Below are 27,850 nucleotides of genomic sequence, written 5' to 3' on the forward strand. Positions count from 1 at the left end.
ACAAAAGAGTATGCTACAATTTATCAATTGCCTTTTTTCCTTAAAGATAAAAAGCCTAATCCAGTTGATTATTAGTCTCCCTCAAATGGTCTCTAGCTAGAGCCATCCAGGCTGCATAAAACTTGGTGCAAAAGGATATTGTGGTCTGGCGCATCTAGAGCAAACCAAGTTGGAATCAGCAGCAGTAAATGTCAATTAGAAAATGTTGAAAGCAATGGAATTAGATCTTAATTACACCACCCTAGTGCCATAAAATCATGGCTTTTCTGTTTCCTTCTGTAGCTTAATTTAAAGAAGTAATTGGTATTAGGAAGAATGCTTAGGGTCCTGAAGTATCAACAAGCCACAAGTCACTTTCAAAAGTATCTCCAAAGACAAAATACAGTAACACTTCCTTTTTTGACTCACCATATTATACTATCAACTACTCAGAAGTGTGCTTCTTCTGATAAATGTCATGCAGAGAAATGTACCATTTGTGAGAAAACTGACTTCCATACACACAGCACTTTTAAATCACTTTGATGTTTCAGAAAGTTTTTTAGTGTTGCAATTTGACTGCAATCTAATATTGTAAAGATTGCAGTGATTCCAAACTTCTGCAGTGAACCCTATGACAGAAGAGATTTGAATCTTACTTTCAGCAATCCAAACTCAATATTGCCTTTATCCCACTATCCATGTTGAAGCTAAATACGAAGATTGAATATTGTGATACTTGCACAGGATCATTTTGCAAAACTCTGTGATCTTTATCCTCAGCCTTGAATATGAAAACTCATGTATACCTTTATAAAAATGCCATTGAATAAAAAGACCATTGTTTCTAATAGACTAGCCTATTAAATGTCAATCTGCTTGTTAATCCCAGATATGCTGAATATGTTAGGTTCTAGATGTCTTCCAGACAAAAGCTGTACCTCCTTGGAGCCAAATAAGGTAATGTAAGAATGGAAGCCAAGAGAACAATATTTTTTATATTCTTACAGCATTGTAGATTTAAAAAACTAGGGATACCATTACAATTAGCTAGTTTGTTATTAACTGCACAAAAGACAGAATATATTAGTATAGCATAAAAAAATCTGCAATTGAAAAATCTGTATATTAATTGTGTTTGGGAACATATAGTATCCAGTTCCTTGGAAGCTGGGGATAATTTTTTTAAATATATAAATGTATGCTCTAGCATGCGATAATCAGTATTTTATTTAGAGAATTTTCACACAAGGCAAATTAAGCTTCTTGGCTCATTTCAAAGGAAATAACATGGTTGGGATTTTACAGCCTATGTTTATTTAACTAATTGGGATGCTGGATGCCAGTCTGTGGACTGGCACCGGTCCATGGCATGCCAGAAACTGGGCCACGTAAACAAAGCCCCATCCACGGGATGAGGCAGCATGCGAAACTACGCCTCCTCCGGTCTGTGGAAAAACCTCTCTCCACGGAATCAGTCCCTGATGCTCAAAAGTTTGGGAGCCGCTGCTGTAAAAAATTCAGGCAGGTGATTAAAAATATGGCTAATTTTCAAACATGAAATAGTTACGTAAACCAGTTTTTAGAAGGAACAGTTGATATTAAAAAGCTGCATGACCAGTTGTACTTTTTCTGAAGCTTCTCTCATTTTATTGTGGAACAGTACATCATAGTATTCAGTGATTGGGAATTAAATATTGTTGCCTATTCAGCTTCAGACATCTTAGACAACAGCAAATACATTTGTGAATACTTTATAACCATCTATAATCTTGCAGCACTGTGTCTTATAGTGTGATTGGAACAAATCATCTTAAATCAGTTCTGGTTAAACAAACATCCTAAAAAACATGACAGAGTTTGGGAGTAGTTTAGCCAGAACCATTTTTATCCATTCTTAGGAGTTAGATGAAGCTCAGATCACATTGTATGTCACAAGCAGAGGATTATAGATATTCACATTTTAAAACATACAGTATTTCTGAACTGCTGGAATCAAAATAACATTGGCTTATGTAAATAGTTCTAAGTGGCCCACAACCTTTCTCTTACCACTGGCAGCAATGGTACATTTTCATTGTTAGTATTTGATGGGCAAAATGTTGGATTTCCTACAATTGTAAGAAATTTAAGAACGATACTTAAAAATCATCCTCATTTCCTTAAAAATGAACTGAATTGCCCACGCTTATTGTGTGAGCATTATTGTATGAGAAAACTAATGTCAATTTGATCTTATGGGCACCTATTTCTTTCACATTAGAAAATATTCATTTACGTTCAATATGATTGACATGGCACATATTTGTGACTTACAAACTCAATGAGACATTCTATTGTATTATGCTTGCCATTGATTGTATTGAATTCTACTAATTAATACTTTGAAAATCCCAACAAATAAAAAATTACAGTTGCTTACAGGCTGCGTTCATATCTAGTACTGAATAAGGCACATTTAATGTAAATTATGGCTCTACTTGCATTGTTAATTGGATATAATTAAGAAATAAGCAATGGAGTTTTTTCTCAAACAAAAACATACAACTTGTATTGTTTAAAACAATTTATTAAAGAATGACACATCTAATGAAAAAAGAACAGTGATAACAAATTTTATCATTTCTGTGAATTAATCTTCAAACTGTTTTAAAAGGCCACAATTGAGAAGAAATTTAAACAGAAAAAAGTGAATATATAATGGCTATTATGTACAATTATATCATTTCTTTGAAGCTTCAGACATTGGAAATACAAGTTTTGAGGTCCAAGCTGTAAGCATTTTCATGAAAACACTAAAATTCAGCCTACTGCTGCATAAGTTCAAGCAGTTTTGTAGTTCATGAGTTATGAAATCTTAAAGAAATGCCAGCCTTCATAAGTAACTTCAAGAAAGTTAAGTCTGCAGAGATCAGAAGCCATGCTCCTGGCTACTGAAATATGCAATCATTAAAAAAAGTTGGTAAGTTTTCATAGCATCCAGTATAACCTATCTTTAGGTTATAATTCATAATTGCTTTCTCAGTATAATGTGATAGTAATCTAGTGTATTGCTCTAACTGTATAAGAGAAGGCATGTCCAATCTCCAGCCCAACCACCAAATACAGCTGATGATGTTTCCTCATCTGGTCTGTAAGCCTATCACAAAGGATGAATAGAAACAAGATATTCTACAACACTGTAAACCTTTAAAATCACTTATTATTTCAGTGAAGGATACATTAAAGCTAAAATGACATACAAGACAATAATAGAGTGGTTAGGGTGTTAAACCTAGACTTAGGAGACTTGGATTCAGATCCACCCTTAGTCGTAGAAATTCATTGTGTGGTTTTGAGCTTGTGTACATTATCCCATGTATTTGCTTTTAAGACAAAACGGGGGTATATATGAATTGTATGAGTGAACAGAAGAATGATGGTCAACATGATTGTTAAATATTACCATTCTGCCAGGCAATTTTTGCAAGCTAGTGCTTTACATTTGGCATTTTGGTGGAGGGATCTTGAGGCTTTTTGGTAGGGGTGTTTTTCATCCTGGCAGTTCCTGAGGAGTTGAGGAATGAGATGTGATTGTAAGGACAGGTGTCTGTGTATCAAACAGCATGGAAGAGCAGAGAACTGGGAAGGCTGATAAAACTCAATTGTGTGGAACACCAAGTGACAGATACAAAAAAGAAGCAAAGTGTGGAAAGTGGAAGGCAGAACGTGTGAATTGGAAGGGAAGGGCTGAGAGGAAGAGAGAGAGCAAATGCTGGAAATGGCAAGACACTTATCTATGTGACAAACGTGTCCCAATTCCAGTGGATGCACACTATTACTACTATTATTACCTCCTTTGTCGCTATAACACATTACGACTTAATCTGCTGCCATGCAGACACAGAATAGCCTATGGAAGCAGAGAGGACTACAGTGGGAGACCTAGCAAGTTCATTAAGGGGCTCGTTTGACACTACTGCCATAGCTCCAGTGAAAGGTGAAGATATCAGCTGCTTGTAGAAACTGCTGCCTGAGAAGAGAAAAGCTGTTAACTATTTCTGTCTGCCCTTCAAGGCAGGGCAGGTCAGGAAAGCCACAAGAAATACTAAAACTCTACTGCTATGGATTTGGGATAACAAAAACTTGGAAGCCTGACAGCGTTTCCCTTCCCCTCCCTTATACCAAAGACTTGTCAGTCTTCGGTCTCTTTGCTGCACTTCATTTCCTGCCCCCCCCCCAAGGTTATCTGTCTGCTATTCTGAAGTCTGTTGCTAACTATAGACTGTCATAATGGCATTCAAAGGCTTGCCTGCGACTACTTTGGTGCTTCAGTGAGTTCATCATATACAAGCCAAGGGACAGGGAACATTTCGGCCTCCAATTGTGTGGAAGTGTATCTTCTGGAGTCAAAATGCTGCATGTTTTGAGTTTGGCTAGTGTACAGTAGAAGGCAAGGGGTTTGGCCTTATAGAAAGGTGATCTAACTGAAGTGACCTTGGGCCAGATAATCTCTCTATCTGCCTCTTATGGAGCTCTGGGGGATGATAATGGATGAAGAGGTAGGCCTTGCCGGTGACTCGTCCTCCTCTAATGGAGCCCGGAGGATCACCGCAACATTATTCTTCAGGAGAACCCTGAAGATGTTTTGTTTTGCTGGGCTGGGAAGGATTGAATTCTCTGCATGCTGGGTTGTTTTATGGATGTCAATTTGATTTTAAAGAAACTAGTTAATTTATTCGGAGTTGGGTTTTAAATTTTAATCTACTTTTAATGAGGTGTTCTGAAAAACAATGAAGTTATGGGTTTGTTTTGCTTTCTGGTTTCTCTGTGAAATGTCTACTTATTTTGACAAGGCAACATATTAACCATGTAAGAAATAAATAAGGGAGAAGAATTTGAGCTGGACTTTCTGCTCCCAATGCATGGCATTCTGAAGGAACAAACTCCTTCCCCCCTCCAGCTTAACACACACTGCACTCTTCAGCAGGCTTGCCTCAAGCCAGACTTCCCCATCCCTGGTACAAAGTAGTATTAAGAAAGAAGGCATTGGATTCAAGGCTGCTTTTGGGAAACAGCTGCTCACACACTAATGATTACTTTGGTACTGAGGATACTGATTCATCAAACGCTATAGAGTTGTAGGCTGTGTGTCTCCTTCCCTGCTGGCAGCTTTGCAGATTTTGATTTTCCTGATTCTAGCTTTCCAAAATAAATAAAACAAAAACATCTTAATAGGTTTAAGTTACATCTTCTTTATAATACAAATCATGAAACAGCTGCCATAATTTGGAAATTTTTCAATTTTAAGACAGGCAGATGTATACAAATATACCCACGTTCATTCTTTGTTATTTCCTCCCAACTATGATTTTTAAATACTGCAGTGCATTGTGGGCTGAATCATTGTGGGCGTTGCTCCAGGAGATTCCTGTCCCGTGGCAAACTATGATTGGATTGGTTGAAAGTTCTACGAGGCTCTGGAATTGTCCATTCACACTCAACTCCTCTAAAATTATAGACACAAACGGTGATAAGTAGAAAATCACTATCTTTGATCAAACAGAACATAGGTAAATTCTCTTTCCCCAATCTTCTGACCAGATCACCAAGATTAAGGTAGAAACTATTCTTTTTATGAAGGTGGAGGTTTCCAAAACGTTCTTTTTATCCCGTGTTAGCAATGACAGACTCCATTATCTATACATTTTTCTCATGCTGACCTTATCCTCTTGAACTCTTAACGCTAACCCTGGTGACCCTCCTTCCCTCTTCAATTCTAACACTAACTTAATGTAATGTTCTTCAAACTAGCTACGGAACAGTACCTGAGCCTTAAAAAAACAGAAAAAACACAGAAACGGATTCTCTGCTTGTGGTATACTTGAACAAGTATTCAGACTAAAAGTTGTAAAATAATTTCTGACTACACAGCATCTGCTCTAGCAGTGTTCAGAGAGAAAAGATGAAGGGAAAGGATGCATGCTGTATAATTTACCAGGTCTTACCTATGTTCAAACATTTTATATTAAAACCTTGCTCCTCTGCAAGTTCTCCAAGCAGCTGAATATAGTCTGTATTGGGAATACTGAGAGAGCTTATCTTCAACATGGTAATTTTTTCACCAGAAGAGTTCCTTAAGATATCCCATGTGCATCCCAAATTATGCATTTGTTCTTTTCCCTGAAACAAATGACAAAAGGTTTGGATTTTGCTACACATTATAATATTACTTAGTATTTAGTCATGTAGTCAATATTTTTAAAATCCTCTATTATTGAGCTGAGAACTTATGATGCAATGCTTTACGTTTTAATTAGAAAACATGGAAGTGCAAAGGCAGCACCTGCCTGTGTCTCTTTAAAGCAGCCAAATTATGTTCTAGGATCATAAGGCCAGTAAGGGAGTTTTCACTGCAGCCCTGTGATCCTAGAGACCGATGATTATGGCTTTAATGAGTGGTAGAAGGTGCTGTATTCATACTCCTGGTAGTGCCTCTTCTGAACTGAATTCAAAACACTGCACAATTCTAAGAAGATACCAATCCAAACAGTTCTTACAGTTTTCTCATGATACTATGAGTTAATCATCAATTCCAGCCGATGGCAGATTGAGGGAAATCGGAAAGAGAAAGGCTGTTTCAGGGCAAAGAAAGTTAGCTGCTGCAGCAGCAACATTAGAGGAATCACCTAGTCCAGGGGTGTCAAACTCAATTTCATTGAGGGCCGCATCAGCATTGCGGTTGCCCTCAAGGGGCCAGGTGGGTATGGCCGGGGTGGGCGTGGCTAGAGTGTGTATGGCCTACTGGGTGGGCATGGCCAGCTCTACATCGTTCACATCAAGGGTGCCTATGGGGGCCTGGGCAGGAGTGGGACAGATCTGAGGGTCTCTGGCAGAAGGAGGGTCTCTGGGCCAGGGCCAAGGCAGCGGGGGCCGTTCCCTCACTGTTTCCAGGATGGCTTCACGGGCCACATGAAACCACTCTGCAGGCCGGATCTGGCCCCCGGGCCTTGTGTTTGACATGTCTGACCTAGTCAATTTGAAGATAAATTGAAAGTTCTGATAGCTTTGGTGGATTTTCCTAAAAACTCCAGAGGGTTATGTTTTAGGAATTTACCTTTAAATATAGTTGAACCCAATATCAATACTTAGACAACAGAATTTAGGCCAAGCTATTATTGAATATAATAATTATAATTTTAATTTGTGTTCCAACCCTTTTATTGTGCCTAGATTGAGGCGACAGATCAGAGATGCACAACTTGCAGCCTTCAGAAACTTCCAAATACTATTACCCGTTTAAAAAGGGATAATTTATGAACAGAGAGGAATTGTGCTATATATGTAAATAACATCCAACTGAGCTTTTATCCTGGCTGCAGACACTTATCTTTCAGTAATACAGACCCTGGCAGGCCACTTAGAAGATGTTAAGACTGGGAAAGATTGCACATGGATTCCATAGAAATGATAAGTTAAAAGTTCCTTGCAAATGAGCCAGTGCACACTGGATCCACATTAAAATGTAATCATGCTTATCCCCATTAAGACAGTTAATGGCCTTTTTTCATGGTCAATTTCCTGAATGAGACAGTTTTGCTAATGGGCAAACATTCTGCTGTTTAGCAGTTCTGATCCCGAGATACGTCTAAAGTGAAAAAGGATATAAATCTAATAAAAAACATAGTCTAAGAAAAATGCCTACGTCTTTTTAAAGCTATTTTCACCTTAATGTGCAGTTCCATCCTTGTTTTAAACTTGTTTTTCACTCTGCCTCTCCTGGTGTAATGAGAGATAAAGAAATCCAGAATTTTGACTTGGAAATTTCTCAAATAGCTGTCCAATACACTACAATTTTTGAAGCGAATAAGAGTTCTCAGCAATTTATGACATGGCAGAATGTTCTTTCTTTTAAAACAAAAAAGCAGTGGTTTATAGTATTTCCACCAAAACTAGGTTTTTTTTCCATTCTCACCAAGGATGGTTGTTGGGTTTGGGTTTTTGTGGGGGTTTTTTTTTGGGGGGGAGGGGCTGAATTTTTTCCCCATTTCTTTTTCTTTTATTGTAATATTGTAAATCATGGTTATTTAAAATCAAATGTCAATGCACTAATATTTAGAAAAATGATTAGGCATTACTAACATTCTATTACTTAAAAAGCTTAAAATGTTGAAAGTAAAAACATCTTACATTTTCAGAAAAGCAGTAAAGAAGGAACAGAACAAAGCAAAAACCAAGTTGTGTTTTAATTAGCATTTCCACCAGCCTAAGGAGTAGTGGAGAAAACCTATTGTAAAGATAACAGCCATTTTTTTCCAGCACCTGAAGAGAAAACATTGCTTTCTCCAGTGCTTCAAGTAGGTAGCCAAATAAAGGAAAGGACAGCATTCTTGAACCTTCAATCATGTGCAGAAGAACTGTATTTTATCAAGGCTTACGTTGCTGTCAAAATAATATGTACTGTAATTTATACCAAATAGTAATGCAGTTCATCATGGATATCAAATGGATAGGTGGAGTTTGTTAGAATATATATTAAAAACTCATCTCTGTTGAGAGGATGAAAAGGAGCTGCGAGTGTAATTAGTATGTACTTATTTAGTGTATGGTGACGTTATATTAGCCGGGAGTCTTTGATGCTAATACAGAGTAGTTATTTGGCTGCCTATGTAATTAGTGGAGGGATATAAAGACTTGGTTGACTGCATCTATTCACCCATATCAAACAGTTCTTGGGCAGTGAAGCCAAGCAAAGAAAGGAGCTGTCAGAGAATGGAAAAAGTAGGACCCACAAGTGTTTATAATGGGGTTCCAATAACTATAACTCAACAACTCAGAAGACTTGATTGTATCCCTCCAATCCTCTCCAAACATTGCCACCAAGTTGTCATTGTAGCAAACATAAGAAAATTATGAAATGCACAGGGAAACTGCTATGTTACTTGTGTTTGATTAATTTTAATCAGATGCATTTTCCTGCCCATACCTCTTTTTGTGTGCTAACACTGCCTACCACGGCCTGCCAATCAAGGGCCAGGAGGAAGCCTTCATCTGAAAAGGATTGTACCTCATGATTTACAAATAACCTTAGCTTTTGGAGGGAACTGCAGGGTTCATTACTTGCTTGCTCAGAAATAAATGATGCTCAGTGGAAGTTATTCCCAAACTACTTTGTATAAAAATGTCATCCTTTACATATTAGAAAAAGATGAGAAATGGAGACAAAAGATGATTATTAGGAATGAAGAAGACATTAATAAAGTTCAGTGGTTAAATCAGGTACTTTCTATTAAATTTAATGAATTACTTACTAAACAAATTGTGATATTATCCTGATAAAAACTGTGGAATTTTTCAAGTAATTTCTCCGCAGCATTTCGCTTTGCTAATTTTTTAGATGTCCCCATACCTAAATAATAAAAGGTAAAATTATTGAAGTAGATAAAAGAACTATTTTCGATTACATTAGACAATTACATTCCAGAGTCAATTAGGATTGCATTTGGGGTATGTACATGCCTTTCTGTAGCCACATATTTGAAATTCTCTTCATATGTATTTTGTTCTGCACTTTAGCAATAGGCATCAGCGGCTAACTCTGGTCCTCTCAGATCCCTTCTAGCTACTGTCAGTATTGATTCACCAAATCATTATATGGATGAGAATTCAGAATAGTGTGGAAGAATATAAGGAAGAGAGAGATGCTGCTGGCTTTGCTAACTTGGCTGAGGCTTCATTTGAACCTGCCTTACCACAGCAGGTTGACCACTTGGATGCAATTTGAAGGTAAAGTCTCTATGGGAAAAGGAATAAAAGGAGCAGCAAATGCAAGTGATAAAATATAGACTTAGTTGATGGCATCCATTCAACCATATAAAAAAGTTATAGGGATAAAGGCCTCTGCACAGATGAAAAGCACGTAAAAATGCAAGTAGAAAAATAGGGACCACTACGATGGGAAGGTAACAGCATTCCGTGCGCCTTTGGCGTCTAGTCATGCTGACCACATGACCACAGAGATGTCCTCGGACAAGCGCTGACTCTTCGGCTTTGAAACGGAGATGAGCACCGGCCCCTAGAGTCGGAAACGACTAGCACACATGTGCGGGGGAACCTTTACCTTTATAGATAAATCATACCGAATCCTAATTTCTACTCTGAACTTAGAGACAGAGACCAATTGAAAAACAGATCAGTAATATGCTGCATGATATAAAACAAATAGCAAGGCAAATTAATGACAGAATGTTGGGAATAACCTCTCACCAAAATGTCAATAAGCTCCAATATTTGCTGAGAGCAAAACTTCGCTATATTCCTGATAATTTCTGGTGGGATATATATAGAAATAAGACATAGGTACTTTGACTATCTGATTAGTCCTTGCAGGAAGAAGCTTTGTGCACTAAGTACAGGAGCGCACAGGAAAAAGACACGCACTGCTGACTTAACAGTCATATCAGAAGATAAATAAAAGCTCTCTAGGAATGTTATGAAACCTTCCCTCCATCAACATGGATATAATTCTACATTACTTTTATCAAGCAGCAACTGTACTGTTAGGCTTTACTGGCCAGATATTTCTGACAAACAACCTTTTGAAATACTAAAGAGGGAAAGGAAAAATGCATTCAGTTTACAATGCACAGAGGGTAAGAGATCAGTGTTTTGATGTTCTATTGTTCTATTGAAATGTGGCCAATGTAACTCAAAAAAATTGCCCTGATTTTGTTTATTAGACCAATTAAATTTCCCCTAAGTAAGAGGAGATTAAGGAAAATTACCTCTAGCTTCTCGACTCAGTGGCATTTCATATAATAGGAAATACATGCCTACAATCCTTCCCTCCCTCCCTCTTCTTCCAGCTCCAAAACACATAATTGATCAGGGAGCAAAAACACAGTAGTAGTAATTCAACAGATCAGGGGTATACTGTTTGTTTTTTTAAATGTATCTATCTTTGCTTTAAAAAATCATGAATTAGGATATTCCACAAGAATATAGATAAGGGACATTAGTCTTTTCAGTGTACAGGTATTATTATGTATAAAAACTTCCCGGTTAGGTCTCAAATATATACAGGGAGTGCAGAATTATTAGGCAAATGAGTATTTTGACCACATCATCCTCTTTATGCATGTTGTCTTACTCCAAGCTGTATAGGCTCGAAAGCCTACTACCAATTAAGCATATTAGGTGATGTGCATCTCTGTAATGAGAAGGGGTGTGGTCTAATGACATCAACACCCTGTATCAGGTGTGCATAATTATTAGGCAACTTCCTTTCCTTTGGCAAAATGGGTCAAAAGAAGGACTTGACAGGCTCAGAAAAGTCAAAAATAGTGAGATATCTTGCAGAGGGATGCAGCACTCTTAAAATTGCAAAGCTTCTGAAGCGTGATCATCGAACAATCAAGCGTTTCATTCAAAATAGTCAACAGGGTCGCAAGAAGCGTGTGGAGAAACCAAGGCGCAAAATAACTGCCCATGAACTGAGAAAAGTCAAGCGTGCAGCTGCCAAGATGCCACTTGCCACCAGTTTGGCCATATTTCAGAGCTGCAACATCACTGGAGTGCCCAAAAGCACAAGGTGTGCAATACTCAGAGACATGGCCAAGGTAAGAAAGGCTGAAAGACGACCACCACTGAACAAGACACACAAGCTGAAACGTCAAGACTGGGCCAAGAAATATCTCAAGACTGATTTTTCTAAGGTTTTATGGACTGATGAAATGAGAGTGAGTCTTGATGGGCCAGATGGATGGGCCCGTGGCTGGATTGGTAAAGGGCAGAGAGCTCCAGTCCGACTCAGACGCCAGCAAGGTGGAGGTGGAGTACTGGTTTGGGCTGGTATCATCAAAGATGAGCTTGTGGGGCCTTTTCGGGTTGAGGATGGAGTCAAGCTCAACTCCCAGTCCTACTGCCAGTTTCTGGAAGACACCTTCTTCAAGCAGTGGTACAGGAAGAAGTCTGCATCCTTCAAGAAAAACATGATTTTCATGCAGGACAATGCTCCATCACACGCGTCCAAGTACTCCACAGCGTGGCTGGCAAGAAAGGGTATAAAAGAAGGAAATCTAATGACATGGCCTCCTTGTTCACCTGATCTGAACCCCATTGAGAACCTGTGGTCCATCATCAAATGTGAGATTTACAAGGAGGGAAAACAGTACACCTCTCTGAACAGTGTCTGGGAGGCTGTGGTTGCTGCTGCACGCAATGTTGATGGTGAACAGATCAAAACACTGACAGAATCCATGGATGGCAGGCTTTTGAGTGTCCTTGCAAAGAAAGGTGGCTATATTGGTCACTGATTTGTTTTTGTTATGTTTTTGAATGTCAGAAATGTATATTTGTGAATGTTGAGATATTATATTGGTTTCACTGGTAAAAATAAATAATTGAAATGGGTATATATTTGTTTTTTGTTAAGTTGCCTAATAATTATGCACAGTAATAGTCACCTGCACACACAGATATCCCCCTAAAATAGCTATAACTAAAAACAAACTAAAAACTACTTCCAAAAATATTCAGCTTTGATATTAATGAGTTTTTTGGGTTCATTGAGAACATGGTTGTTGTTCAATAATAAAATTAATCCTCAAAAATACAACTTGCCTAATAATTCTGCACTCCCTGTATATATATATATATATATATATATATATATATATATATATATATATATATATATATACACACATACATACATACATACATACATACATACATACATATATATATACATACATACATACATATATATATATATATATATATATATATATATATATATACATATATACATATACATATACATATACATATACATATACATACATACATACATACATACATACATACATACATATATATATATATATATATCTCCCTGCCTTATTGTATGTGCGGTCATGTGTCCAGAAGTACTTTTATTTCAAAGTATTTATAACCAGGCTTCCAAGTGAAATATCTGAGAAGGCCATTTATCAAGCAAAATTATATAAACATGAAAAAGTATCAAACAATAGAAGCAACCAATTGTTCATCATTCTTAATCCTGTGCTAAATTCAAATCATTTTGGAAAAGAATTACGTACCTGTTTCTACAAATGTTTCAATTCTGCAAGTCATGGCAAACTCTCTCTTATGAGGTGGCCCAGTCTCCTGGGCCAGAAAATATTCAGGTAATCTCCAACCCTTCCTCATAGCCAGTTCCTTAAAGGGGAAAAAAAACACAAGAGAAGACAGTTTAGAATGATCCAGCTTTGAAAAAAAATACCTGCACTTCAGACGTTTCCTCATCCAGCACAGGAAACAAAAAAACGTTAATTACAGGAAATCCTCTATGAAATAGACCTGTTTCACTAACTTTGAATATAATGGTTAAAATAGTGGACTTCTGTTATTTGGGGAAGCAGTGTGTACAATTTTCGCTAGGATTTGGACATGCTTCTGTGCATGCTTCATGTTTGAGTTCCAGGTGAGAGCAGAAAGGTGCTAAGATGACTTGGTGGCATTTGCACAAGCTTTGTGTGTGAATTCATGGAAGAGGGAGGGAGACCAATGCATCGGGAAGATTGGGCAGCACATTTAGGCAATGACTAAATTGAGAAAAGGGGGCTGGAAAGATTTGGTGGGCAAGTGATGGTCTTCCCAAAAGAGGGAAGGGCAGAAGATACTAGGAAGATCAACAAGGCAGGCCAGTGGTTAGACGCTGCAGCAGTAGCAGCGGTGGCAATTTTTCCTGCCCTGGCTCTTGACCCAATCAACTCGTCTTTAGTAACAAAGCAATTGGAGCCAAAAGGGGCCTTCAATAGTCCCTGAGGATGAGATCGCTAAAAGTAAATCCTAAACTTCCACAAGATCTTGACGGGGTAAGTAAGGGCAAAAAATGTCCACTCAAATACAGCCAGTTTTCTATCACTGGTGCTTTGCCTCTTGATCAGGAATTCTAAGGATTTTTTTTTTACTAAGAGGTTTCATGACCTAAGAAGGTTATCTTCACAAGTGCCTGTATTCAACCTGTGAAAAGGGAAAAAGAAAAATTTGTATTTAACGGACACCCTCACTTGAACAGTCTGTTAAATCAAAATTTCAATTAAATACATTGTGCCTGGCTCCCAAATGCATCTAAAATCTGGGATAAAATAGTCTTTACCCATACTGCAATTACAAAGGAAACAGTAGGATGGAGTAGACACACAAGCTCATTGTAAGCTTCCCATCAACACTGACAATGTGAATTAAAGAAAAATGTGGAGGAATTTTACATGTAAACCAATTTTGGAGAAAGGCAAGGTGTTACACCTGGGCAGGAAAAACTAAAGGTAAAAGTGCAGATTAAGCGAAACCTGGCTCAAAAATAGTAACTGTGAGAGGGTCCTTGGGTCCTAGTGGATAATCACTTAAAACATGAGCCAGCAATGTGTAGCAGCAGCCAAAAAAGCTAATACAATCCTTTGGTTGTATAGAGGCATAGAATCAAGATCATGTGAAGTAATAATACTGCTTTATAAATCCTTAGTAAGATCATACCTGGAATACTGCATCCAATTTTGGTCACCACAGTACAAAAAAGATGTGAGTTTAGGAAAAGTGCAAAGATGATTAAGGGCCTGGAGACAAAAACATATGAAGAACGGTTGCAGGAATTGGGTATGGGGTGACATGATAGCAGTATTCCAGTATTTTGAGGGGCTGCCACAAAGAAGAGGGGATCAACTTATTTTCCAAAGCACCAGAAGGCAGTACAAGAAACAATGGATAGAAACTAATCAAGGATAGAAGCAACCTAGAATTAAGGAGAAACTTCCTAACAGTGAGGACAATTAACCAACGCAACAGCTTGCCTCCAGACGTTGTGGATGCTTCATCACTGGAGGTTTTTAAAGAACAGACGGGACAGCCACCTATCTAAAATGGTATAGGGTCTCCTGCTTCAGCAAGGGGTTGGACTAGAAGACCTCCAAGGTCCCTTCCAGCTCTATTCCGATATTTCTACAGAAGAAAAGGTCTTTATATCATCCTTCAAAGAGAAAGCTTTTTTGTTTCTGTTTTTGGTAGAAAAACTTCGTCTAATATATGGTAGTCCTCAACCTATAACCATTTGCTTACCAACCATTCAAAGTTACAATGGCACTGGAAAAAAAATGACTTAGTTTGATCCTTGCACTTTCACAACCATCACAGCATCCCAATGGACATGATCGGAATATGGGTACTTGGTAACCAGCATGTATTTAGGGCTGTTGCAGCATCCCAAGGTCATGCGATTGGGTCGATTCAGAAGCTTCCCAACCGGTTCCTGACAAGCAAAGTCCACGGAGGAAACTGAATTTGCTTAATGACTGCATGATTCACTTAGCAACCACAGTGATTCGCTTAGTAATAATAATAATAATAATAATAATAATAATAATAATAATAATAATAATAATAATAATAATAATAATAATAATAATTTTATTTGTATACCGCCCTTCTCCCGAAGGACTCAGGGCGGTGAACAGGGCAATAAATACTAATACAAGGATACAAAAATTAAGAAAAGATTAAACAAAGTGCCCAATACCTTAAAACAATAAGTTAAAATACGTTAAAAGCAATAATAAAACCCAAAACCCATCAGGCCAGGCCGGCTTGTTCAAACAAGTAGGTCTTAAGATCCTGTCGGAAGGAGCGAAGGTTGGGCGCCGTCCGGAGCTCAACCGGTAAACGGTTCCACAAATCCGGCGCACCCACAGAGAAGGACCTCCCCCTGGGGGCCACCAGATGGCACTCTCTGACCGGTGGCACCCTGAGGAGGCCCTCTCTGTGGGAGCGCACTGAGCGGAGGGAAGTTGATGCCGGCCGCAGGTGCTCCCTAAGGTACTCCGGACCCATGCCATGTAGGGCTTTAAAGGTCATTACCAGCACCTTGAATCTCACCCGGAAGACAACTGGAAGCCAATGCAGCTCACGGAGCAAAGGTGTAACATGGGAGTATCGGGAGACTCCCAACACGACTCTCGCGGCTGCATTGTAACCATGACAAAAAAGGTGGTAGAATTGAGTGTGACTCACTTAACAACCATCTTACTGGTCCCAATTGGGATCGTAAGCCGAGGACTACCTGTTATCAGTGGTTTCATTTTCCTTTTCTCTTCACTTATTTTTGTTATCACCAACTTCACTTTATGTTGCATTCTTTCCTGGGGTGGGGTGGGGGGAGTATGAACAGCCTTCCCTCATTCACGCAACCTATCCTGACTACCTGCCATTAGTCTGCCATCACAAAATAAAAAGGAGGGGGAAAAAAGTTTTGTAAACCTGGTTTGTAACTGTAATTTTAGGATTCCTTGAACTTCTTAAAACATAAAGATATAATACGTATCTAATTAGCAAAATAGCGTTAAGGTCATTATAACTCACTTGCAATGATCCAATCGGATTGGTCTGTTTCTGTGCTTGATTGACAGGCTCAGGGATTGTATGGTCTGGCATAGAAATACTAAAATGAACATAGTAAACTTAAAATGGACACTTTAGAAAGTACTATTATACATGTATTATAATGCCAAGTGTCCTGGATTTTTCACAGGAATTGTTATCCCATTTCCCCCCCTGTTTTTTCATTGATTTGATAAGTAGATCCTGAAGTAAGCAATGTTGGAGTCAGAAGTCAGTGGGGATATCTATTCTCTTTTAATATTACCTTTAACTTTTTTCTTTCTGTTTCATTCTCGGATATCCTCTCCCAAGCATATTTGATAAAGTATAATAGCTTTCTCCAGGTCTCAGACAATACTAATTATGAAAACTAAATTTCACAGTAATTATGGAATTCCCACCTGTTCACGCCTAATCAGATTTTCATGACGTCAACTTTTTGAGAGTTAAGAGTTGTAAATATGACAAAAATTGTGACAAGATCTAAAATGCCAGAAAAGATTTAAGTGGATCATCTAACCCCTAACAGAGATATGTGAGATGCTGTTATATAATACTTTGTTTCTTCCAATACTTTTTTTCAAAATAAGTGACACTTTCCAGCCTCTCCTATTCAGGAATATCTAGTACTATTTATAAAAATGTGAGAACACCCTAATAAACTTCCTCTATCAACATGTGAAGATCAGGGACCCAATGAGCAGGATGGAGAAGGTGAGACAGGGCTAGCATGGACCCCAGAGGCAATTCTCACTTTTAACTCATGTGAATTAGCTAACTGCCTGCCCAATGGTATTCCATCCCAATACTCAACATCAAACTTACCAGACATTTGGACTGCTTTTCAAAATATTCAGTGCAGCTTCAGCAGCTCTGTGTTTTGCAATCTTTTTGCTGCGACCCTCTCCTGAAGCAATAAAAACAAAAATATTTCTCTGTACAAAGTAGAGTAACAATAAAGATCTCACTATCTGAATTTCAAGCAATAGTTTTCTGTTACTATTTTGTCTGGGAAAGAAAAAAAAAGGCTTATAGTTAGCAATCATCATGCACTGAAATAAATTCATTTTTCAAAATATTAAAATGTAAATTCACTACTCTGATCCTACAGAGACCTGGCCAATTTACTTTTTCCAAGGGAACAAAATGGCCAATCACACTTGGCAGTATAAATAAGGCTCTTTAAAAAACGCACAGAATTCGTATCTATATAGTGCTTTATTAGTTCTAAGGTGACATCAAAAGTGATTAAGCTAGGAAGGACAAGAGGATACCAGGATAAACCTCGGCCCTTTGGGATCTGAAATTGAATTAAAGGGAACAGAAACAGGAAGAAAGAGAAATGTTTGAAGTAAGAAGAGCGAATGGAAGGAAATAAATGCAGGGGAGAGAGGAATGCCCCTCTATTGCACAGCATTAGTTTCTGCCTGGAAGATAGTTTTGATGAGATGAACCTTTGAGAAAGTACAGCAGGATTCATCCTTTAAACCAGTGTTTCTCAACTTTGGCAACTCAAAGATGGGTGGACTTCAACTCCCAGAATTCCTCGGCAAGCCATGGCTGGCTAGGGAATTCTGGGAGTTGAAGTCCACTCATCTTCAATTTGCCAAGGTCGAGAAACACTGTTCTAAATCACACAGTTAAATTTTTAGATAACTGCCTTCCACACATATTAGAACAGTTTTGGGGGGGAGATGGCCTTGGAAAGATATTTATGCCATGAGATCCACTCTTTTCTCAATACTGACATATTTTCTCTAAGTCCAATTCCTATCCCCAACACTATCTCTAAATTTAATCACTTGTCTTCTGACCCCATTTTCTTCCATATAAATATTATCTGCTTCCTTAAGAACAAAGAGAATAGTAACCTTATATTTTTTTCAGCAAAAATAAAACAATATAAACATTGTATATAAACATTGGAGCATTCTCACACGCCCCATTTTGATATCCTAAGCGTGAACCATTCTATTTGTTTTCATAGGTGCACAACATACAGCTCTCTAAATTTTGCTAAAGCACAACTTGCTAAAGCACAACTTTTACCAATTCCAGCCAGCAAGGCCAATTCCGTAGCTGAGATTCAGTAGCATCTGTTATTTCGGATTCACTCCTCACAAGTTATGAGGAGACAATATGCTAAACAGAAGAAACACTACATGCAATGAATCAAAGAAATACATTTTAATACATTACATTTTCACAAACCTGTTGCAATGATGTCACCTACGGTGACTTTATACGTGAAAACAGGCATATGTACTTCTCCCTCAGCTTTTTCAAATTCATATTCAGGATTAAGGTGAGCTTTTGTGCCATATTCAAGCAACAGCTGCATCGGTGTTTTGCTCGGTTTGGCTGCAATAATTTCCTCCAAGCTGTTCAACAAATGAATAAGAATACGTAAGAAAATGAAAAATATTTAAGAATTAGTTTTTCTTTTGAAAATAACTTCATTATTTTTCATTCATGACATTTAGAGATTAGAACCCAGGAAAATGTAAAGTATGCTTCTGTGATTATACTTTTAATTCATACAAATGTATACATTGGGAAAATAGAAAGGAATGCCATCTTATTTGTCATTTAGCTTAGTAAATATCAGCTGCATTTGGCTATGATCCCAGAAGTATGAGAAGAGAAAGTGCAAATTAGCTGTAATGTAGAAAGACAACTTAATTTGTTTATCACATTTTTTGAACCACCCATTCTCCTTCAGAGAGCTGCAATGTGTAAGGCACATATCTGTATCTACACAATATTGTATTAACAATTCAATTTCATGTTGCCTTAAGCAATAAATTCGTCTTAATTAGGGCTGCGCAGCAATCTAGATTCAGAAAGGAAAAGGCCATTTGGAGAGTGCCTTAATCTCTCAGAATTTCCTTCAACTAACTCCATCTTTTCCTGGGCCTGTATAGTTACACTGCATGAGCACAGAAAAAGGCATCATGTTTTAAGGAAAGGCAGGCATTATTATATACACATTCACACATGCTATCAAATATCTTACATTTTTTGAGTCTACATCAGGAGTTCCCAATCCCTGGTCCGTGGACCAGCACTGGGCCACAGCATGCCAGAAACTGGGCTGCGCAAACAAGCAAAGCTCCATCCGTGGGATGCAGGCAGCACATGAAACCATGCCCCCTCCGGTACATGGAAAAACCTCTCTCTACAGAACCAATCCCTGGTGTCCAAAATCCCTACATCACATTAACTTCATTTCATTTTCTCACGCACTTATTTATATACATAACTTTTCTACCCATAACATTTTGATGTTCATCAGGTATTACAAAATTGGGATGGTCAAACCAGAGAGTTTGTTGAGGAACTATGACATCTGCCATTCACATTTTTATAAAAAAGAATGTTTGGGGAGGGTAATAAGAATTAAGTCAATTTCTCTTGTATCATCCTCCTCCATCTAAGGCCAGTGACGGCGAACCTTTTAGAGACCGAGTGTCCAAACTGCAACCCAAAACCCACTTATGTATTGTCGGGTGCTGGTTGGGCGTGGCCCATTGGGTGGGCGTGGCTGTGGTGTTAACGGCAGACTGGGTGGGACTAAAAAGTTCAGTCAATCAATTCCAACTTTGCGTGATCTTTTTTTTTCCCGTGAGAAGTTGAAATTGATTGAACCTTTTTTTTTTGCACACGGTGGCGGAGGCCTAAGGCGAAAAGGTTTTATAAAACCCAGCTGAAGGCCTAGGACTGGGCTGACGGCGTGCGTGCCCACAGAGGGCTCTGCATGCCACCTGTGGCACCCGTGCCATAGGTTTGCCACCACTGATCTAGGCTCAAGAAACTATTTGCTTCCTTGCAGAAAACATTTAGTCTCCCAATGTCTCATTTTCTTCAACCACGAACTTTCTCCATAGTGATGGCTCCTTCTAGTTTAGGGGTAGGCAACCCTGGCTCTTTTATGACTCGTGGACTTCAACTCCCAGAATTCCAGAGCCAGCCTAGTTATCATGAAATCTTTTATTGATTGACTACTGCATATAGTATTTGTATGGGGACGCAGTGGCTCGGTGGTTAAAGACGCTGAGCTTATCAGCGGGAAAGCTGACAGCCCATGTTCAAGACCTGACCACGGCACGATAGGGTGAGGTCCTGTTACTTGCCCAAGCTCCTACCTACCTAGCAGTTCGAAAGCATGCAAATGCGAGTGGATAAATAGGTACCACTTTGGTGAGAAAGTAACAGCATTCCATGCGCCTCGGCATGTCATCATGCTGGCCATACAACCCCGAAAGTGTCTTCAGAAAACACTTGGCTAAGAAACGGAGATGAGTTAGACACAACTGGACAGAGGAAACCTTTACCTTTACTTCTATTATCTGTATGCCGCTCATTTTATTCATTTTATTTCATTTATATCCCATTTTTATTATTTTTATAAATAACTCAAGGCAGCAAACATCCTACACACCTTCTTTCTACTATTTTCCCTACAACAAAAACCCTGTGAGGTGGGTTGGGTTGGGTTGAGTTGAGAGAGTGAATGGCCCAAAGTCACCTAGCTGGCATTAGTCTTCATTGCTGAAGGCTTTGAGTGGCTAACAATCAGAAACATCATTGGCAAAAAAAATCCCTCTGCATAAATAAACTGCAACAAATAGTAATAAAATTTCAATTGATTCATAATGGGTTTTTTTTAAAAAAAAACACCAGTCTCATGTCTACCAATGCATTCCAACATTCAAAGCATGCCTTTCTGCTGGGCTTGAAGGAAAAATGTCTTAACTAAAGAGGGAAGAGCATGGAGGAAAACAAGAATTTAGCTCAGAAAAACAGGAGCAGGGAGGAAAAAGAAATAATCAAGATTGCCCCACTTTGGGTTTCCAATATAAGAGGATGGGAAAGAAAAACACTGTCAGGATTTTAAGATACACATTCAGAATTGTATATACCACAGGTCGGCAACCTGCGGCTCCGGAGCCGCATGCGGCTCTTTGAGCCGTCTCTTGCGGCTCCCAGCCGCCCGGTGCGCGCGCACCTCTTCCAACGGGCAGTGGTGCGCGCGCACCTCTCCAAATGGAGAGTGGCACCGCCCGTTTGGAGAGGTGCACGCGCACCTCCCCGAATGGGCGGAGGTGCGCGCGCACCTCCCCAAACCTTTGGAGAGGTGCGCGCGTACCTCCGCGCGAATGGGCAGCGGTGCCGCTCTTTCAGGAAGCCCGCCGCGGCCCGTCTGTGAAGCTGCCGAAAGCGGCAGCTTAGCAGACGGGCCGCGGCAGCTTCCGCAAAGAGCGGCGCCCCTGCCCATTCCGAGAGGTGCGCGCGCACCTCTCGGAATGGGCAGGGGCGCCGCTCTTTGTGGAAGCTGCCGCGGCCCGTCTGCTAAGCTGCCGCTTTCGGCAGCTTCACAGACGGGCCGCGGCGGGCTTCCTGAAAGAGCGGCACCGCTGCCCATTCGCGCGGAGGTACGCGCGCACCTCCGGTCGTTCGGAGAGGTGCGCGCGCACCTCTCGGAATGGGCAGGGGCGCCGCTCTTTGAGGAAGCTGCCGCGGCCCGTCTGCTAAGCTGCCGCTTTCGGCAGCTTCACAGACGGGCCGCGGCGGGCTTCCTGAAAGAGCGGCACCGCTGCCCATTCGCGCGGAGGTACGCGCGCACCTCTCCAAAGGTTTGGGGAGGTGCGCGCGCAACTCCGGTCGTTCGGAGAGGTGCACGCGCACCTCTCGGAATGGGCAGGGGCGCCGCTCTTTGAGGAAGCTGCCACGGCCCGTCTGCAAAGCTGCCGAAAGCGGCAGCTTTGCAGACGGGCCGTCGCCAGCGGGCAACCGGGAACCGGTTCCATCTCATTTTTTAAAAAATGGCAGCCGCGTGTGTCCGCGCATGCGCAAAAAACCTTTTTGCGCATGCGCGTGCATGGACACACGCACGCGGCTCCCTCTTTTTTTAATTTGTGATGGAACCGGTTCCCAGTGGCTCTTTTTCTTTTTTAGGTTGCCGACGCCTGGTATATACTGAGTCACTAAAAAAAGGGGTGGGTGTATTAAACTGGCTATACAGTAATTCCTCAATGGTTAATGCCACACTTTTGTCAAATTCCCTGAATTAAAGCTGAAAGTCTTCATTCACATCCTGAGTGTTTCATTTCTAATTCAATATGGTGATATACAGAGGCCAAAAGACATATCATTGTGAATGAAGGTGAATGAATATACGTGTCCTGGGATAATGTTGCCAAATCCAATCTGGGTCAGTCATTGAGACCAGAAGTTTTGTATCATTTATCATTATCCCAAAATATATGAACCTGGCTGTAGCTTACAACCTAAATCAAAAGAATTTTAGTATTTCTCCTGGTGCCTGCTTCCTGGCTTAGCCTACTTAATACACAGAACGTAGGACTTGTCTGCAGTGCAAAGCAGTCAAAATCTTTATATGGGTTGATGCACTGGAACTTAAATTCTACACAAAGTATTCTGATCACTCTGAATTCATCTTCTTATCCATTCTCTTAATATCATTGGGAGATAGCTGAGCTCAGACTGCTATGTCCCAATCACTATATGATAGATGAGCTTCTCTTATCAACAAGACCCATCAGAAATAATAAGGTCATTTCCTAGACATTTTTTAAAAAAATCAGGTTTGCTTTAAATGCTATTGTTTTAAATAAAATAAAATTTAAACACACTGGCTATGCATAATCATGCATTAAATCCTGTGTTTGGTTATTTAAAAGTAAATCTCAAATCCAATGGCATTTCGTCTCTAGTAAGTTGCACAAAGCAATTCCACAGGGCCAGGGAAAGGACAAAACTCTTTAAGAAACAGAGCCACCACCATTTTCCTTCACCCACTGTTTAGTTTTTTACCTCTCTTTTTTAAACACACACACACACACACACACACACACACAATTGCTCCTAACGGTTGTAAATAAAGTATGACATGGTACACTTTCAATTTCTAAAGACAACGACTGCTTTTTTCAGAAACTGTCAATCAAAATATTTAAAGGCATTTTTTTTTATTTAGTCATAAACAAAATGGCAGTTTTATGGGTCTCAACTTCGCATGTGTTCAGCTGAGGCACTTCTATATGAAAAGATGCTCTGACATCTTAAAAACATATGGGTAGTTCAGGAGAAAAATGCATTCAGCCACCGAAGAATCTTGTGCACGGAAGCTGCATGTACCTCGCATGCAGATACTCATTAGCTATTCCACACAGAATAAAAAGAAACTATCACATGCAAAGTGTACTGCCTATTCACCCTCAACTGAAACCAAAACTTGCAGATGATACAAAAGTCACTGGTCTCATTTGAGGCAGCAATTAATCTGTGTATAGACTGGAGGTTAGAGAACTGTCCTTGTGCTGCAGCTGGAACAATCTGGAGCTTAACGTGCTTAAAACTGTAGAGATGAGAGTGGATTTCAGGAGGAGTCCTTCTATTCTACCACCTCTTTACTGTATCAAACAGTACAGTATCGCCAGTAGCTTCCTTCAAGTTGTGTTCTATAATCGTCCGGGATTTGAAATGGACACCTCACATTAGAACCATCATAAAAAAGGTACAACAAAGAATGTTCTTCTTGCATCAACTCAGGAAGTCCAGACTGCCCCAGGAGCTGTTGATACAGTTCTATAGAGGAAATATTGAGTCTGTCACTTGTACTTCCACAACTTGTCTTGACATCCAAACAGGATACAGACTCCAGCAGATAGTTAGCGCTGCAGAAAAAAACAACTGCAATCAGCCTGCCTTCCATAGAAGACCTTTATATTGTGGTGGTGGTGCGGTGGTTAGAATGCAGTATTGCAGGCTAATTCTGCCAACTGCCAGGAGTTTGATTCTGACTGGCTCAAGGCTGACTCAGCTTTCCATCCTTCCAGGATCGGTAAAATGAGGATTGTTGGGGGCAATATGCTGACTCTGTAAAACCGTGAGAGAGGGCTGTAGAGGACTATGAAGCAGTATATAAGTCTAATTGCTATTGTGCAGGTCAGAAGGAGGACTGAGAACCTATTTATAGACCCTTCACATTCTGGACATAAACTGCTTCAACTCCTTGGCTTGGGACACTGCTATAGGAAATTGCATACCGAACAACTAGACACAGGGACTGGTTTCCCCCCCCCTCGTGCCATCATTCTGCTTAATTATCACAACACTGTCTTATGTCTAAATATATTTACCGGTGTATGGCTGTAGTATTATCCTTAACTTTACTATTCCCTTTTATTGATATTATGATTCTTACTACTCTGTTGCTTTGCACATACACTAACAGCTTCTCGCACCAGAGACAAATTCCTTGTGTGTCTAAATCACACTTGGCCAAATATTCTAACTTTCTACTATTTTCTCTTTTCTATTCTCTCTTCTCTCTCCCCCCTCCCCTCCCCTTCCCATTTTATTCTATTAACCCCAGGACCAAATTTTAACAAAAGTATTTAAGTTGAATTCATTACCCTTTCAGCTATGTAACACCACCGAGCTAACCTTAATTAATTTTGGAAAAAACTAGACAGGATTAGATTCAGTTAGTCCTCGGATGAGAACCCATCAGAAAATTTCAAGGGCCTAAAAACGTGACTTGGAAGCCAATACTACCCTCCAAAGGGGCAAGAGCAAGCCATTTCCGTCCTGTTGCCATGAAAACCGTGTGGACGTCTGCATTAAGTCACAAATCCGACTCGAAAGAACCCATCGAGCTTCTCAACACTTAAAGCAGAGCTCTTGCAAGGTTTCAAGGAGGAGGAGGAGGTAGGGGTTCCCCCCCTGCCACCCAACCTTGCTTAGAGCCAAAACCGGGGACCTTCGACAAGGAAGCCCTCTTTTCCTGCCTTCAAATTGCGCCAGATTTTTCCCCCCCTTCCATTTCTAGTCTCCGTACTTTTTCCAGCAGCAGAAGGTCCCGAATCGGGTCCCCATCCTCTAGGAAGTCTCCGGGGGAGATACGCCTATACTGAAGTGGGGTGGGTGTTGTGTGTGTGTGTGTGTGTGTGTCATGTAAGTGCAAGCAGCTCGGCATCTGTGGCTCCGAGCCCGGGAAGGGTCCCCATCCTCTCGGAAGTCTGCGGGGGGAGATACGCCTATACTGGGGTGGTGGGTGGGTGGTGTGTGTGTGTGTGTGTGTGTCATGTAAGTGCAAGCAGCTCGGCATCTGTGGCTCCGAGCTCGGGAAGGGTGCCCATCCTCTCAGAAGTCTCCGGAGGAGATACGGCTATACTGGGGTGGGTGGTGTGTGCGGGGGAGATACGCCTATACTGGGGTGGTGGGTGGGTGGTGTGTGTGTGTGTCATGTAAGTGCAAGCAGCTCGGCATCTGTGGCTCCGAGCCCGAAGGGTCCCCATCCTCTCGGAAGTCTCCAGGGAGATACGCCTATACTGGGGTGGTGTGTGTGTGTGTGTGTGTGTGTGTGTGTGTGTGATGTAAGTGCAAGCAGCTCGGCATCTGTGGCTCCGAGCCCGGGAAGGGTCCCCATCCTCTCAGAAGTCTCCGGAGGAAATACGCCTATACTGGGGTGGTGTGTGTGTGGTGTGTGTGTGTCATGTAAGTGCAAGCAGCTCGGCATCTGTGGCTCCGAGCCCGGGAAGGGTCCCCATCCTCTCGGAAGTCTCCGGGGAGATACGCCTATACTGGGGTGGTGTGTGTGGTGTGTGTGTGTGTCATGTAAGTGCAAGCAGCTCGGCATCTGTGGCTCCGAGCCCGGGAAGGGTCCCTATCCTCTCGGAAGTCTCCGGGGGAGATAAGCCTATACTGGGGTGGGGTGGGTGGTGTGTGCGGGGGAGATACGCCTATACTGGGGTGGGGTGGGTGGTGTGTGTGTGTGTGTGTGTGATGTAAGTGCAAGCAGCTCGGCATCTGTGGCTCCGGGCCCGGGAAGGGTCCCTATCCTCTCGGAAGTCTCCGGGGGAGATAAGCCTATACTGGGGTGGGGTGGGTGGGGTGTGCGGGGAAGATACGCCTATACTGGGGTGGGGTGGGTGGTGTGTGTGTGTGTGTGTGTGTGTGTGTGTGTCATGTAAGTGCAAGCAGCTCGGCATCTGTGGCTCCGAGCCCGGGAAGGGTCCCCATCCTCTCGGAAGTCTGCGGGGGGAGATAAGCCTATACTGGGGTGGGGTGGTGTGGTGTGTGTGTGTGTGTGTGTCATGTAAGTGCAAGCAGCTCGGCATCTGTGGCTCCGGGCCCGGGAAGGGTGCCAGCCGCACGCGCCTCCTTTAAAAGGCGACCCCCACCCCCACCTCACCACACACACACACACAAAAACACAAAACACACACACACACACCCCAAGAAGCTCCAAGGCGCTCGCAAGCCCCTTCCCTCTTCGCGGTGCAGATTCCCGGGCATTTTTATTTTTTTTTTTTTATTTTCTCACGGTCTGTTTATGGCGGCGCCTCCCCCCGCCCCGCGCGCGCCGTCTGACCTGGCGAGTTTCGGCTTTGCTCTCGCCGAGTTCCGCTGCCCTGACAATTCCTCCGGCGTCAAGGGCGCGCAAGGAAGAGACGCAGCCACGCTACCCCCAGCCAGCGCCTCCATCTCCCCCTGGCCCGAGCGACCTCCTCTTTGCCCGCCCACCCACTTCATGGAAGGCACGTGGTTCCGGTGAGTCACGTTGAGGAGGAGCCCGAAGCGGGCGGGCTCTCTCGTTCCGTGCTCTCGGCGCTTTTTTTGTTTGTTTGTTTTGTTGCCGTTCGGGCTCTTTAGCCCTCGGTTTGATTGACGTCTTCCGACTGCCGGTTAATGGGCCAAATCCTGCCCCCTCTAGGCTAAAATGGGGCAGGATTTGGCCCGTTAACCGTGGCTTGGAAGAAGGTGCTTCCGAAAGAGCAATGGTTGCGTTGCAGTGTCGCCGGGCGCTTCTTGTTCCGCCTGTCATGGCTGACGCTGAGCGCTCGTGCTAGATGCAGCGAAAAGAAAAATTACTCCGCTAACGCTTGACAGTTACCTTCAAGTGAAAAAAGGAGATGTTGGTTTTGTTTCCGTTTTGAAATCGTGAGGAAAACATAACATTTGCCATGACACTCAAATGCCAGTGTTCTCCAGTTTCCTCCACTGTGAATAAAAATGAATTATTTTTTTTTACACTGTGACCCATTAATATTGAAAGTTTGAAGCCATACTTTGTTGTTGTTAGCTGCGAAGTCGTGTCCGACCCATCGCGACCCTATGGACAACGTTCCTCCAGGCCTTCCTGTCTTCTACCATCTTCTGGAGTCCATTTAAGTTCACGCCTACTGCTTCAGTGACTCCATCCAGCCACCTCATTCTCTGTCGTCCCCTTCTTCTCTTGCCCTCAACCTTTCCCAGCATTAGGCTCTTCTCCAGTGAGTCCTTCCTTCTCATTAGGTGGCCAAAGTATTTGAGTTTTAGCTTCAGGATCTGGTCTTCTAAAGTGCAGTCAGGGTTGATCTCCTCTAGGACTGACCGGTTTGATCGCCTTGCAGTCCAAGGGACTCGCAGGAGTCTTCTCCAGCACCAT

The 27,850-nt window shown here is 41.3% G+C and overlaps 1 protein-coding gene across 5 annotated transcripts; it reads right to left on the reverse strand.

Annotated features, from left to right (window-relative positions):
- Positions 1–144: 144 nt before the first annotated feature.
- On the reverse strand, positions 145–27,689 carry PRKRA (protein activator of interferon induced protein kinase EIF2AK2). Of its 5 annotated transcripts, XR_014490816.1 has the most exons (10): positions 26,795–26,922; positions 18,604–18,773; positions 17,218–17,299; positions 16,375–16,453; positions 13,062–13,179; positions 9,270–9,367; positions 5,967–6,141; positions 5,298–5,467; positions 5,059–5,156; positions 1,497–3,118 (listed from the first exon to the last, which is right to left on the reverse strand). XR_014490816.1 is itself a non-coding variant. In XM_083349332.1 (9 exons), exons 1-8 carry the CDS (start codon positions 26,905–26,907, stop codon positions 5,310–5,312), a joined length of 993 nt encoding a protein of 330 aa, XP_083205458.1. In that variant the 5' UTR covers positions 26,908–26,922; the 3' UTR covers positions 145–1,488; positions 5,298–5,309. The 5 variants fall into 5 exon arrangements, 4 of the variants coding, with proteins under 4 accessions (XP_083205458.1, XP_083205457.1, XP_083205459.1 ...); XM_083349332.1 differs by lacking the exons at positions 1,497–3,118; positions 5,059–5,156 and adding an exon at positions 145–1,488; XM_083349331.1 differs by having other exon boundaries at positions 1,497–5,156.
- Positions 27,690–27,850: the final 161 nt, after the last annotated feature.

The sequence above is a fragment of the Vipera ursinii genome (genome assembly GCF_947247035.1).
Source record: "Vipera ursinii genome assembly, chromosome: 1".
NCBI lineage: Eukaryota > Metazoa > Chordata > Lepidosauria > Squamata > Viperidae > Vipera > Vipera ursinii.